The 15,758-nt window shown below is 46.5% G+C and overlaps 1 protein-coding gene across 1 annotated transcript; it reads right to left on the reverse strand.

Moving 5' to 3' along the window:
* Positions 1-2,413: 2,413 nt before the first annotated feature.
* CHAF1B (chromatin assembly factor 1 subunit B) lies at positions 2,414-13,271 on the reverse strand. The gene is made up of 14 exons (XM_063393592.1): positions 13,206-13,271; positions 12,611-12,741; positions 11,524-11,656; positions 11,280-11,397; positions 10,776-10,879; positions 9,854-9,950; positions 8,781-8,865; positions 7,769-7,862; positions 6,693-6,762; positions 6,518-6,609; positions 5,355-5,517; positions 4,523-5,116; positions 3,698-3,789; positions 2,414-3,412 (listed from the first exon to the last, which is right to left on the reverse strand). The coding sequence occupies exons 2-14, from the start codon at positions 12,734-12,736 to the stop codon at positions 3,291-3,293; spliced, it is 1,890 nt and encodes a 629-aa protein (XP_063249662.1). The 5' UTR covers positions 12,737-12,741; positions 13,206-13,271; the 3' UTR covers positions 2,414-3,290.
* Between the last annotated feature and the right edge of the window lie 2,487 nt (positions 13,272-15,758).

The following is a 15,758-nucleotide window of genomic DNA, read 5'->3' on the forward strand; positions in this document are numbered from 1 at the left end:
ATTGACTTGGACACTCTGCAGTGCCAATTCCTCCTGGAAAAGCCTCTGTATTCACTGAGTAGGAGATTCTGTGCTCTGTTCCCCTCATGATTGAAATCATCCTGCTGTGTTTTCCTCTTGGAAGAACTCTTCCCTCTTCTCTTATTTGCTTCTTCACCACGTGGAAAGACGCCTGAAATTATCAGTTTGTAGAACAAATCAAAGGAAAGAGGATGAAAAATGTCTGAAGGATGAAGTCTGGAGCAAAGGGGAGTTTCTGCTCACTTTGCTTTGCTTTGCTTTAGGGAACGCTGTCCCCTGCTGGCAGGAGAGTTAAGAAATTGGAGTTTTGTGGCAAAAAAAAAGAGCTTCCCATCCCAGAGGGAAAAAAAATAAAACCCACAAAAAAAGCCTCTCAACTGAACCCCAGCCTGGAAAATGAGGGTGTTCCTGGGTAAGAAGGAAACTCATTGGGATGAGGCTCCTGCACAGGAATTCCCAAAGATCCCAAACTCCCTCTCAGCTCCCCTCCCATCCCTTTCCTCAAACACCGGTTCTGGCTCCTTCTCCAGCCTTTCCCACATCCCAGCTCCCGTTAATCCCTTCCTGTCCCTCTTCCCTCCCAGCCACCTCCATTTCCATGGAGGACATGGAAAATCCCCTCCCCCTTTTCCATTTCCCACCTTCTACGTGGCCGGGGGAAATCAGGAGCTCCCTCAGGGCAGAACATCCCAAACCTGCCTGACTTCCACAATTCCCATTTTCCAGGGAGCACCGAGAGATTTGGGACTGCCAAAAATTGTCCCTGTGCTGGGCACTTCAGGGCTGTGGCCAGTTTTGGACTGGATATCAACAAAAATTTCTTCCTGGAAAAGAAAGGACACCCAGGGAAGTTTTGGAATCCCATCCCTGATGTTATTTAATTCCTGACATTTTGTTAGCACGTAATTCATCTTCAGGATCCTGCAGTGCCAGAGCAGAAAAAGACCCAGAGTTCCCCAAAAAGGCTGCTTTTTCTTCATTAATTTGATGGTCTTTATTTTATTTATTTGATAATAAAGTTCATATAAACACAGGAAATGTGCAGACAAAATACAGAATCTGTTTGGAATCCACGGGCAAGGATCAAGCAAATTTTGACCAGAGGGCAGTGGTTAATTAATGACAAGATAAATTGATGGCTGGGTAGTTAAAAATTAAAACTTCAACAGCACAGGAGCACAAGGTCTGGCTGTCTCAAAATTAACCATTATTATACAACAAAAAGTCTTTTCATGAACAAGAAAATCCTGAATCTTCACCCAGCTAGAAAGTTAAAAAATCTGTTTGAAACTCATCTGAAAAATTGCAAAATCCACTTGAAATCCATCTTTAAAATTGCAATTTCTATTTGAAACCTATCTGAAAAGTTGCAGATTCTATTTGAAACCCACCTAAAAAATTGCAAAATCCACTTGAAAGCCATCTAAAAAATTGCAAATTCTATCTGAAACCCCTGGTGGCAGTTACTCAAAATCCTGTGGAACAAGGCCTGCCCAGTTCAGCGGCTCACAGAAATATTTGGACTTCAAGGTGGATATCCACGAGGGTATTTTTTTTGAGGAGCAAGAGATTTTAACCATGGCAAAGTGGTTTTTGAGGGAGAGTTTGCACTGGAGATGAGCTCCCAATGCTAAAAAAGACAGGAAAGGGAAGGTTTGGGAAGGTTTGGGAAGGTTTGGGAAGGTTTGGGGAAGGTTTGGGAAGGGAAAGGAAAGGAAAGGAAAGGAAAGGAAAGGAAAGGAAAGGAAAGGGAAAGGAAAGGAAAAGGAAAGGAAAGGAAAGGAAAGGAAAGGAAAGGAAAGGAAAGGAAAGGAAAGGAAAGGAAAGGAAAGGAAAGGAAAGGAAAGGAAAGCAAAGGAAAAGGAAAGGAAAGGAAAGGGAAAAGGGAAAAGGAAAGGAAAGGAAAGGAAAGGAAAGGAAAGGAAAAGGAAAGGAAAGGCAAAGGGAAAAGGAAAGGAAAGGCAAGGAAGAAGGAAAGGGACAAGGAAGCTAAATACATCCACAGAGAAGCTGGAGCTGCCTCTGGCATTTCAGGACGTTCATTTTGTACCTCCCCAACTGAGAAATGCTCTCAAGGCATTTATAGTCAACTCTAAAATATAATTCTAGAAGAAATAGAAACAATCTTTTTTGGAAAGAATGGATACATATTTAAAAAATGCAGAATTAGGACACAAAGATCATCTCTTAAAAGATCTTATGAGCAAGCCAGAGAAATAATTTCTTTATAACTCTTTATAATTCTTCACTAGAAGTAAATTCAAGTTTAATTAAGTCTAATGAAGATCCAGCCCTCATCACAGTGAGGAAAACAAAGATCCCATCAAGTTTCCTACAACTTTTTGTTTATTAATTGTTGACGTTTAATTGGAGGCAAAAGTTCATTTGCCTGAAGGACTGACAGAGGTTGTTTGTTAATATTTCCCTCCCTGTGAGACTTTTGTGAGCCACTTCTGGAACATTTGTGTTTTCTGCTTTTATGAAGTATTAAATGCTAAGAAGAAATTTGAGGTGTAGAAGTTTCCCATCCACTGGGTTGTGTTTTATTGGCTAAGGGAGTTAAGTTGGGGAAAAAGGAAAGGGGAAATTTCAATGTACACACTCCAATCCTGCTGCCTCAGGAAAATCTCACACCTGCATTTCTTTTTTAAGTCCAGAAATTAAACAAGTGAGAACCTTCTGCTGTTTCCTTCTTACAGCAGCTCTCCAGAGGATTTCTTCTTTTGCTTTCCTGTTTTTTGCAGGTGAATCTTCCCATTTCTGCTCCCACATCCCAGTCCTGAGCTTTGCTGCTGCGTTCAGAGTGAATCAGCTCCACCCCACAGCTACTGGGGAGCATTATTTTACACAAGAAATAAAGCAAAATGCTGGAATGACACAATTTCCTCTTTTTTTTAGGTCTTGAACCCCATCAAATCTTATGAATGCATTCGGTTCTTTTTGCCAGACAGTTACTGGAAGACATAATGCTTTCTAAACACGGATTTAGGGACTGTGATGGAGACTCACAGCTTACTGGATGGATTTTTAATCCCCAGATTTCCTTTAATTCCCTCATTTCCTTATTCTTGAAGTCACTTCCCAACTACTTCTCCTGCTGCAGAACCCCATTCTTGAAACCTGGGTCTTCCACTGGCAGTTTCTTCTCAGTTCTACATCAAATATGCACAGAGAACCTGATCTGGGAATTGAGGATTGAATCCTTGCAAAAAGAAATGCACTCAGACGTGGCTGCTCTGCCTTCAGGCTGTGAGGGCTCTGCTCAGCCTTTATTTGTTGGGCTCACAGCTGGTTTGGTCCCCAGCAGGTGCAGAAAGGGACAATTCCTCAGTCCTGGCACGTTTGGGTGCTGGAGGAGCTTGGAGGCTCTCATCAGATGGCAACGGCCTCTCTGCAAGAAGCAGACAGGAAAATGATTTCAAATGAATAAATTCAGATTAAAAAAACCCCAACCCTGGTCTAAGAGAGTCCAGCACCTGCAACAAGGATAAGCTGGAAGTCTCAAAGTCTTTAAAAGCTGGAGAACATCACACCCATGAATTTATCCTTGGTTTCACTGCTATAAAACTTTAGAATTTGCAATTAGAGTGAGGATTTTTTTTTACAATATAAACCTATAATGGAAAAATCTGACTGGGAAGAGACTGGGCTGATATCAATAGCCACAGAGACTCACCATGTTCCTGTTCTGAGGAAGGAGGGATGGGAGCTGGGTCTGGAGATGCAGAGGTTGGGGTATCTGGCTTCAAGGAAATCAAGTTTATTCTCCTTTAAAAGAGAAGAAACAGTTGAATTGCTTTATAGACATCATTTTCATGAGTATTTCATGTCAAGATTTAATTAATACACAATCAGTAAACTGCAAAGGCAATTCAGATATATTTTCAGATATATTTTCAGATATATTTTACTGCACATTTTCTCTTCTTTCTACAAGCTGCATGGAGCATTATCCACTTCTAACCCCTGCCATGGGCAGGGCCACCTTCCACTGCAGCAGGGTGCTCAGAGCCCTGACACAACCAATACCTGGATAATTGGCTGGCAATTTCTAAAAAATAACATCTTTTAGGAAGTCACCTAATCAATGTTTTAAGTCCCACACTGAGGGCCTGTCTAGACTTGCACTCCTCTTACAATACTCTTTGGCAGAAGGGTGTTTAAACAGCTCTTGGCACCATTTTTGTACAGAAAAATTAGACCTGAAGACAGAATCCCAGAATATTCTGAGCTGGAAGAAACCCACGAAGATCAAAGTCCAACTCCTGGCCAAGACAGGTAACTTTTGTTGTGAAGGGTCAGGTGAATTTGCTGCCTCACATTTCAGGCACAAACCCAAAAGCTCCACATTTAGGAGACATTCTGACCTCTCAACTGCAGCACAAGAAACTCCACATCAAGAGAGCTTCCACTCAGAGCCAGGGCTGGGAATTTGTGTGCAAAGCTCAGCCCTTAAAGCACAGCTTGTCTTGGGCCCTGGAAGAGGCAGCAGAAATCTCACCTGGGTGCTTTGAAACACGACTGCAGAGTGGTGAGGGTGACCCTCCTGGGCTGGGGGCCTCTGCTGCTCTGGGTGCTGCTCCTCCTCTCCTCTGAGGATGGCACTGGAGCGGCTTTGATGGCAGCAGGGGTGGAAGGGGATGAGCCTGGAGCGGCTTTGATGGCAGCAGGGGTGGAAGGGGATGAGCCTGGAGCGGGTTTGATGCCCACAGGGGTGGAAGGGGATGAGCCTGGAGCGGGTTTGATGGCAGCAGGGGTGGAAGGGGATGAGCCTGGAGTGGTTTTGATGCCCACAGGGGTGGAAGGGCATGAGCCTGGAGCGTTTTTGATGCCCACAGGGGTGGAGGGCAGCTCCTTCCCAGCAGAGCTGGGGGTTCGGGGTGGCAGTGGGGGATCCTCTGCCGGCCTGGAGCCTGGGGAAGTCACTTTGTGGGACTGGCTCTTCTTGGCTTTCTTGTCTGCTGCTGCACCAGGGGTCCTGACAGAGATCTGGGGCTTCTCCTTCAGGGGCACTCCCAGCTCATCCTCCTCGAAGGTGACGAAGGAGCAGTACCCGTCCGTGGAGGAGATGGCCAGGAAGGATCCATCACTGGACCTGTTTGGGATATTTTTCCATTAAAGGTCAAGATTTCACTTCAACCCTCACCCAACTGATTAACAATTCTCTAATTTACAGAGCCAAAAGGGATGGATTGCTGCTCAGACACTGAGTGACCACGTGTGTGTCATAAATGAAATAAAAACCCAAGGCAAGGCTCAAAGTGCTGTGCAGAACTGGACTGGGAAAAGGACATTTCCCCATCACAATAAACCTCAGGAATACAATTCCTTACCATGAAATGTCACTGAGGGTGTGGTAATGGATGTTGGAGACGTAACCAAAGGGGAAGGACTGCTCAGTGTCATAGAAAAGCACAGAGTCTTCTGAAGCAACAGCAAACACCAAGCGATAGGGGAGGTTAAACAGGCCAGGGGGGGAGCTGGCACTGATTTCATCTGCAAGAAATGAACAGGGAGAATTCTCTTGTATTCATGGCAAGAATGACTGCCCTTAGCCATTAATTGAAATAAAATTACATCATCAGTAATGAATAATCAGTATAAACACCAAGCTGACAGCTCTTGCGTAAAATACAAAATTTAATATTTCTGTTGTCTGAAATTTACTCTTTATTTTCTTAGTTGAAAAAGAATTGGAAGCTTTCTCCCTCTATATTGCTGCTGTTTTGTTGTGTATATTTTTCCATCTATATTCCAGCTGGAATTTTTCAGCATATTTATCTGAATTTTAATATTAAAGTCTCCCTTTAGAGGAGCTACAGAGACCAGCTGCAGACCCTCATCTCCTTCCTTTGCAACACCATCTAAAATTATGGTGGAAAGAGAACAGGTAAATCCTGTAAGGAACACTACAAATTTAACCTTTAAAGGCAGGAGCCAAGCTCTGCCTTTTCACCAGAATAATGTCAGTCTTGTTAAAATATAAACACTCCTGGAGCCACAATAAAGCTGGATTCAATAAATACAAAATAAATTCTTGTGCAGCTTCACACAATCCTGTCCCCAGCTCAGGATTCCTGTTCTGCCCAGTAACACCAGCACTGCTTCCTTGAATAAACACCAGTGGTTGTAGCAAACTGTTCCAGCTCCCTGTGATGTGGGCAGTCAAGACTAACAGGAATTATTTCACTGCACTGCTCCTCTGGTGCTAAACCAGGTTATTTATTTTGAACACAAAATGGTTAACAGTTCAAGGAAAATATTTCACAGTGTTCCTGCAGCCTGAGAGGCCAAGGAACAACATTTATCCACTCTACCAACAGCCACTCATGAGGGACTTGAGGTGAACTCAGGGCCTCAGAATCAGGAAACAGCTTCTCAGATGTGGCACAGCACTGCCTTAGAGGAATGCTGAGAGACTGGGGCATAAAAGAGTGTCCAGCCACATCTTTTCCCAGATTTGCTGGGAGTTCCCATCCCCTGAAGCTTCCCCTACCTTTAGCAGAGGCTCCTCTCAGCTCGAAGTACACGGGACAGCAGCGAACAGCCAGGGTTCCCTTGCCAGGACAGGGCAGGTGACCCACGGGCCTTCAGAGAGAACCACGAGTTCAGAAAACAGATTTTTAATAGTTTTTAAATAAAACCAGCTTTTTATCTCACCGAAGCCCTACCTTTTCAGGTTGTTTCTGGAGAAAACATAGGTGGTGTTTGTAACGTTCTCTCCCGATTCCACACAGCCAGCTGCAAAAACAAAGGTCCAGCATTACTCATCACCTCGGAGGGCTCCTGAGCACACACCTTGTGTCCATAAACACCCCAATTCGTGGGAATTAGGCTTCTCCATAAACGTTCTCATTCCCAGGAATTAGGCTTGTCAGTTGGGCAAAATACTACTTAAACTGAATACAACTTGAAAAGGCATCCCAAATATTTATTTAGTGCTGGTTTTGTTTCTCTTGTGCACTTCTCTCTTCAAGGCTGCTTTTTGATGTTGCCAGACATCAATAAAGGCAGGGTTTGGACAGGCACACACTGATCCCTCCTTGCAGGGCTGTTTTTACTCTGAATGCAGAATGTTCTGAGGGAAGGACCCAAACAGGGACCAGTCAAAAAACCTCACTCATTATCCTTCATTTCTATCTGAATTTAGGATTGATAGATAGAATTCATTTCTATGTATCTTTCTGGTGTTGCAATTTATTCAGCAAAATGTCATAAATACCACTTTTGTCCCAGGAGAAAGGTGATGTTGTGGACTGTTAATGGAGAGTTATGAGTGTTAAGAGTGGAGTTTTTGGGTTTTTTCAATAGGGAGAATGAGGATTGGCTTAATTAGGATAAATCAGCATCCCTGAGATGTGGGAAATATTAAAGAACATTCAAATTAGGATATAATAGGACAGGGGCTGAGGCTGGAGAAAAGGAGGCTCAGGGGGACCTTGTGGCTCTGCACAAGTCCCTGACAGGAGGGGACAGCCGGGGGGGGTTGGGCTGTGCTCCACGAACAGGGACAGGAGGAGAGGGAACGGCCTCAGGCTGGGCCAGGGGCTTGGGCAGCAGCAGGAATTTGCCCATGGAAAGGGAGCTCAGGCCTTGGCAGGGGCTGCCCAGGGAGCTCTGGAGGTGTCCCAGGAAGGGCTGGAGGTGGCACTCAGGGTGCCAAGATGGGCACAGCTTGGATTCCCTGACCTCGGGGATCTTTCCCAACCTCAGTGACACAGCCCAAGTCCCAGAGGTGTCCCCACACCTGGGGCCAGCAGGTAGGAGCCATCGGGGGTGAAGCTGAGCCTGCGGAAGAACGACTTCATGCTGTCGTCGTGGAACATCCGAAAGCTCCGCGCCTGCAACGCGGAAAACAGGACTGAGGAAAAGGCCAGGAATGTGCCAGCTGCAATCCCAGAGAGACAAAACATCCACTGGGACACTCCAGCCTGATGGAGCTTTTCAAATAAAACCTTTTAAAAGCCACGGCTCCTTCAAGCTGTCTATAAATTCTTCACAGCTAAGAAAAACAGTCCTTGATCCCTCTTGAGCTGCAAAGTAAAACAGCCCCAGAGCTGTCACCTTAAACCAGCCACCAAAAGAGAGTCATAACCTGGAGAACAACATTATTTAACACCCAGGGCTGCTCAGGCATCTCATTCTAACCCCAGGATTAGGGGTTGAAAGAGAACTTCTCTCATGGCAAAGTGCCTGCTCTCAGGCCTGCTCTGCAGTGTCTATAAAACTCTGACAAATGTTTTCCCCCCAAAAGAAAAGGAGTGAATAGAAGGAATTAAGAATGTTATAGCCAGCTTGGAGGTGTTATTTTACTATCACTTAAAGCTGTTTGGGAGAAAAAAAAAAGCTCTTTGTTTTCCCTCTTAGGTTTAGAATTTCCTAAATTATCCCTAATTCGTATTTTTCTTCAAAATCTAACTACCTTCTTGAAAATTCCAGGCTGTTAACTTTAAAATATTATTACTATGTCACATCCATTACTATTGCCAGGTATGTTTGAAGCTTTTCCTGCTAAGAATTATTTTTTCCACACTATTTTTAACTTTTAAAGCTAAGGGACTGTGTTACTGCTTTCATCAGCAAGAAGTTTTGGGGAAGTGGGTTTGGGGTGATGATGATGATGATGGGAGTGGATGAGCGTGAAGGTCTCTTCCAACCTTGATTCTGTGACATAGGAATTATTTAAATGGAAAATATTTGATCCTTTGGTTTCGTGGCACAGAAAGGTCAGATAAAACAGCCCCAGCAGAGCCACGTACCTCTCCCTCAGCTCCTGACCCCGATGGCATCTTGGTGACGTTGAAGGCCACTCGCTTGGTCTGGGTGCTGTAAACCCGCAGGACCCTGTGAGGGAGAGCAGAGTCAGCCAGCAGGGAGAGATGGAATGTTCTGGGTAGGAAGGGACAGGAAAAACCAGCCCTGGGCACTGCCAGGGATCCTGGAAGCTGCTCTGGAAATCCACCCCAGCCCCTGCCCACCCTGCCAGGGAACAATTCCTGATTCCCAAGAGCCCATCCAGCCCTGCCCTCTGGCACTGGGAGCCATTCCCTGGCTCCTGTCCCTGCAGCCCTTGGCAATTGTCTCTCTGCAGCTTTCCTGGGGCTCCTTCAGGCCCTGCAAGGCCACCCTGAGCTCAGCCCAGAGCTTCTCCTGCCCAGGCTGAGCAATGCCAGCTGTGCCAGCCTTTCCTGCCAGCAGCTTCATTCCACCCCAAGTCTCCCAAAAATGCCCCAGGACCTCCCTCTCAGTCAGCACCTCAAAATATAAATCTGGACCATCAATTAACCATTAATTAAAATTCTCCTCATAAGACACCACCAGAGGGATTTGTCTTTTAATGATTAAAAAACCAATGAATCCCTGGCAATGCCTGGACTGCACAAGGCTTGGGAAGTCCCAGCACGTGGATTTATGGAGGAATAAGGGAGTTAGGACACAAGGAACTGCCACGCTGTCCCTGCCTGCACTGTAGAGTGGGAACTCACCTTGAAAACAATTAATTACTAACAATTAATTACATCTCCATCAGTCATATCACCATGGAATGCTGGAAAGGACCTTAAAGATCATTTAATTCCAGCCCTCCTTGGGCAGGGACACTTAATTCCTACAGGAAAACTCCCACTAAAGTTTATTTGTTGCTAAGAGGGACTTCAGGAATCATTTACCACAAGCCAAAAAAATAATTAAAATATCATTTTACCTTCACATCAGCCTGCTTACACAACAAAGTGGATAAAACAAAACCTCGTGTTTATCTGGCTTATTTCCTTTTAATTCATGCTCCTGGAGAAAGGAATATTCAGGAAAAACACTCAGACCAACAGCTCACCTGTCACAGCTCAGGGTTGCAATGTACTGGCCTAGAGGATCCCAGGTCACTCCTTGGACATAACTCTTGTGCTCATTAAATATTGAAACTTTCTGACCTGAAATTACAAACAGCTTTCTGATCATAAATTATAACAATCAAAAAAAATTAAAAATTAAAAAATTCCAAACATTTCAGACAGAAAACAAGACAAAAAAAAAAAAGGTCTCAAAATATAGGGAAAGAATTTTTGGAACATAAAAGTGTTCATTGAGTGGTAGCTGATAAGAATATCAGAAAAAGTTGCTTTTCAAGTGCCAGTTTATGGCTTTTACAAACTTAATAATTAATTAGAACTAATATTAGAATAATATCAGAACTCAGATAAGCAAAAGAAGGAGCTCTCTGACCCCACTGATGTTCCACAAGGGAAGGTCTCAGAGCCAAAAATTGATGGGACAAAGTTACAGAGAGTTTTAGAAATACTTTGATCGGACAAAGTTACAGAGAGTTTTAGAAATACTTTGTTGAATACTGGTCCCAGGTGAGATTTTTCCTATTATTTAAGTGTTGCTTTCTTGCAAAGAAATACCAGAAGCTGACAAATTTCAAAGAAAATAAACAGCTTTTCAAAAGGAAGACACAAACAGAGCTGAGGCCATGCTGCACAACACCAAAAAGTGGAGTAAGGAATATAAAAGTTGTTTGTGCAAGAGTTTTGGGGGGTAAAAAATGTGTGGAGTTATTTCCTAAACACTCCAAGGTGAACAGATTCCTCAGGTGTAAATTTTGTTGGCTTGAGAATATTTTATATCTCTTTACAAACCCAGAAAATCCCACAAAAAACAATCACAAAAAAAGATGTTTCCCATTTTTGGGGTGGGAAATGCCAGGAGGCACTTACAGCAGACCTGGAATTCCAATGGATAACTGCAGTATTTACCTTTATTGACATCCCACATGATTGCTGTATTATCCACGGAAGCAGATGCCATGTAATTTCCATCTGAGGTCCAACAAATATCATACACATCTTCCAAGTGGCCTCTAGAAGGCAGCAGAAACCAATTGAAAATTAAAAGCTAAGCATAAATACGAGTTTTATCAATTTTTAGGTTAAAAATATATATCAAGATGCAAATGAAGGCTCCTGCTGGTGCCTCAAGCACTTCTGCAACTCTTCTCACGTCAGCCTCAGAAGCTGCCAGGAACTGCTCCTTCATCTTAAAACCACTGTCCCTTGTCCTGTCACCACCTGATTATTTAAAATGTCCCTCTCCCTCCTTTTTCTGAGTCCCACCAACAGGGAGTTAAAAGGATTAATATCAGAGCAAGCAAACTGTAGACAGCACTGGAGTTCTACACACAATGAAAGCTGCACCACACGATAAAAGCCACTGAAGAAAGACACTGAAGAGAAAACCAAAATCACCAAATAATAAATTACCTCAAGGTTTTAATGACTGCCCAGTTCTCCTTGTTGAGCTGAGCTTCATCCTCATCCTGAAAAACCAACGGCTCCAACTCTTTGCTGTCATTCAGCTTCCACAGCAAGATGACAGCATCTGTACAAAGCAATCAGAGCAAACTGCTTCATCTCCCACTCCCTTTTGTGCACACAAAACAAAATGCAGGAGGATTTCATTTAGTTTAACGTCAAAATGAGGAGGCAGAGGAGAAGCAGCTCTCACCATCCCCTCCTGAGGCCAGGATCTCCCCGCTGGGAGAGAAGCGCACGACGTTCACGGCCTTGGTGTGGCGCGCCAGGTTGGACAGGAATTCCACGATGGCTTTTCCATCCGGGCCTTTCTCCACCTTCCAGATCTGCTTAGGAGAGTGTTACAGCTTTTGAGGGCTGTCACAGGATCACCAAGGTGGGAAGAGCCCCTCAGGATCCCCCAGTGCCACCCCAGCCCCACCAGCATCCCCCAAACCCTGTCCCCAAGGGCCACCTCCAGACTCCTCCTGAGCACTCCCACAGACAGTGACTGCAAACCTCCCCGGGCAGCTCAGCCCAAGGCCTGACCACTCTGCCAGGGAAATTTCCTTTCCAGTCTCCAGGCTGAGCCTCCCCTGGTGCAATTTGAGGCCATTTCCTCTCCTCCTTTCCCTGGGACACAGCAGCAGAGCCCGACCCCTCCTCACTGCCCCTCCTGTCAGGGAGCATCTTCAATGTCAAAGAAAAAATCCCCGAAACATACGCACCATCAGGGAAAAAGAGGTCAATTTGCCAGTGAGGAAGGAAAAAGGTTTATCTGAGACAATTGGAATAAACTACTACAGAGACTATTTACGAGAGTATGTAATGACAAGGGGGAGTGGCTTCAAACTAAGAGAGTGGGTTTAGACTGAATATTAGGATGAAATTCTTCCATGGGAGGAGCTGGGATAGAATTCCCAGCTGTGGCTGCCCCTGCATCCCTGGCAGTGCCCAAGGCCAGGCTGGACACTGGGGCTGGAGCAGCCTGGGACAGTGGGAGGTGCCCCTGCCATGCCAGGGGTGGCACTGGATGGGCTTTATGTCCCTTTGCAACCCAAACCACACTGTAATCCTACAGACAGCTGTACAATCTTAAACTCTTCCCTGAAACCATCCACTCCCCCTGGCTAGTACCTGCCAATAACCACATATTTTGGCTAACGAAACCAACCTGTTATTTTGGATAATGAAACCAACCCAGTATTTCAGACAACAAAACCGACCCGATATCTTGGATAACGAAACCGACCCGGTATTTTGGCTACCAAAGCCCCACGGCCTGCCCAGGGTTATCTCACCCTCACGGCCGTGTCCACCCCTGCCGAGGCCAGGCGATTGATCCTCCCATCCGCTCCGTGCTGGAAGTCCAAGCTGTAAACCGGCTCCTTGTTGTGCCACACTATTTCACACGTGATGACCTTCATGTTTCCTGCAGAAAACAGAACAAACCTCACGTCAGTTCTTGTTCTTTATGGCTCAGGCGGCCAAACTTTGCGCAGATTTCCCCGGCACCGCTGGCAGAGCCTGGAACTGCACTGCAGCCATTGACAGGATGCTTTGAGGAAAGCTGTTTCTAAAAGTTGTGATTATTACGGCTAAAGTTCCTGTTTGGGCATTGCAAGAGGATGGTATCAAGCCCTGTGCATCGGCTTAAGACTTGAATGAAAAACTTTTTTGGGGCAACAACCCCATCCGGAATCCAAACAACCAGCGGGCACGGGCGGCCCGGCGCGGGCAGGGAAAGGGAAGAGGCGCCGCTGGCCGCTCCCGGAGCCCTGCGGATCCTCAGTGCCGCTCTCCAGAGCTCGGGGAGCCCCAACCCCACTTCCCAGAGCCCCAAAAGCCCAAATCCCGGCGCGGCTCCTCCCGCTCGGGTTCCCCCCTTTCCCTCACCTGCGGCCCGCCCGCGGCTCCCGCGCTCCCGCCCGAGCCCGCCCCGCGCATGCGCGCGCCCGCCCCGCGCGCCGCCTCAGGAGCCCTCAGGGGCTGCCGGCGGGGAGAAATCCGCAAAAATGTCAAAATGAACCTAAAAATATCAAAAAAACCCTAAAAGTATCAAAATAAACCTAAAAATATCAAAATAAACCTAAAAAAAAAAAAAAAGCCCAGTGCCTGCACCTCCTCAAAAGAGTGTTGTTTGGTTTTGGTTTTATGTCACAAGCATTGCTGTGCTTGAGCGCTGTAAATATATAAGAGTCCTAAAGGGTAACGTGTCCCTAAGCTTCCCTGATTCAAATGCAAACCTTTTGCCTGAAAAACATGATGATGATGATAATGACGATAATAATAATAAATTACATAGTGAGGAAATGGGTTCTGCTTTCACTTCTTGCCCACGGGAAGAGCCTCTGGGCAGGGGGTTGAAGGTCAGAATGGTGCTCTGAGAGCTCCCTAGACTCCACACGGCCTCACAGAGCAGATGAGTGAGCAGCAGAGAACCAAGGAAGATTAATTCTGTATCACAGAATCGTGGAATGGTTTGGAATAGAAGGGACCTTAAAGTTCATCCCATTCCACCCCTGCCATGGCAGGGACACCTCCCACTGTCCCAGGCTGCTCCAGCCCCAGTGTCCAACCTGGCCTTGGGCACTGCCAGGGATCCAGGGCCTGCCCAACCTCCCAGGGAAGAATTTCATCCTAATATTCAATCTAAATCATCTCTCTTAGTTTGAAGTGATTGCCCCTTGTCACTCCATCCTTTGGAAATTGTTTTTCTCCGTCTTTTTTGTCACTTCAGGTACTGGAAGGCTACAGTTAGATCACCCTAAAACCTTCTCCAGGCTGAACAATCCCAAATCTCTCAGCCTTTCGATTCCCATGGGAGAACTCTTTGTTGTCATCCCTGTGGCACAGCTCACTGTCATTGTCCTCCTGTCTGGACAATCCTTGGATTCTGGAGTCTTCTCCTGGGGCCAGCCCAAGGGCTTCTTTGGCTCCACACTGTGCCAGAGCCCAACACAACGCTCAGACCCTTCCCAGCCTTGTGCTGTGCCCACGGCAGGGGACACAGGGCTGTGCCCTCCTGTGCCACCCTCATGGGGACAATAACGCCCCGAGCACGGGGGTGTTGGGCTGCAAGAGCAGCCCGGGATGGGCTGTGGGGCTGTGGCTCCATCTCCCCTGTGCTCCCCACCCTCGAGAGGTGGCAGAGGTGGCAGCCTGTCCCCACAGAAGGCTGGGGCCTGGCTCCAGCTGTCCTTCCCTTCCCAGCTTGGGATGGCCTGTGTGGTGTCGGAGTCTAGAACATCCCTCTGGCCACCCTGGAGGGTTTGGAGACCGGACAGGGGGTCTGGGATCTGTACAGGGGGCTCAGCCAGCCTCACACAGAGCCCAGGAGGGCACTGCCTCTGATCCCTGCCATGGCAGTGAATGCCCACAGTGTGTGGAGAATCACAAGCTGACAGAATTCAAAATAAGTAGTATTTAGTTTATCACAGAGTGTAAATGTAGAATCTAGGATTTTTAGTATATGGGGTTGAAGAGGCGAGATGGAGGAATTGGGGAGTGGCCCCTGTGTTCCTTGTTCTTGCTCTCGTCCCCCATCTTGTACTGAGTTGGATCTCAAGGATTGGTTTAGAGTAGAACTGACATGTTAGCATAGGTAGAAGGTATTGGTACAATTTTGTAAATAAAAAGTTCTTTGTGGATGGTGGGGGTACTGTACATAAGGTGCGGGGCTCTCTGATCCACCCAGTCCCCCGCGTGTCCTGCTCTGCTGGGGATGCCTCACAGAGCTGAGAAAGAACTGAGATCAGGTTCCCTGCCAGGGAGGCCTGGCAGAGCTGAGAAAGGACTGAGATAATGAAGAATAAACAACCTTGGAAATGTGCACTGGGGACTCAACGTGTCATCTCTACCTCTGGTGTGTAACACTTAGGGCAAAGAGAAGACTGAAAACCTGATTAACTCTGGGAACAGCAACCCAGAGGAAACTCCCAGGGAACAGCAACCTTGGGGGAACCCTTAGCACCTTGGGGAACACCAACCCCAAGGAGAATCTCAGGGAATCAATAACCCTGAGAGTGTGGAAGCAGTTGCTTCCTTTTCCCCAGTTTGCCACGGTGGGAATTTTTGCCCAAATAGGTCACCCAGCTCTGCCTCACCAAGCCTGGCACCTTCCTGGTGCTGCAGCTGCACTTTTTCCATGGTCTGCACACTGGAATCTTGTCCTGTGCTCATTCCAAAGCTTTCCCTTTCCTGTTCACCAACTGTGCCTGCCTTAGGTGAGTTATCCTGTGGGAACTTCCTCCTCTGGCAGTGTTTGAGGACATTTATTGAATTAAATCCTGACAGATCCACTCCTCTCCTCATCCATCTCCATCAATCTCAATCCCAGTCCCCACACTCCAGGGACCCCCAGTCCTGCTCCCCACACCCTGACCCACAAACCTCTGGATGCAATCCAGGCCCATCCTTATCCATCTCTTTCCATCTGAGGGAGAAGGA

Source organism: Prinia subflava, chromosome 3, assembly GCF_021018805.1.
Source record: "Prinia subflava isolate CZ2003 ecotype Zambia chromosome 3, Cam_Psub_1.2, whole genome shotgun sequence".
Lineage (NCBI taxonomy): Eukaryota > Metazoa > Chordata > Aves > Passeriformes > Cisticolidae > Prinia > Prinia subflava.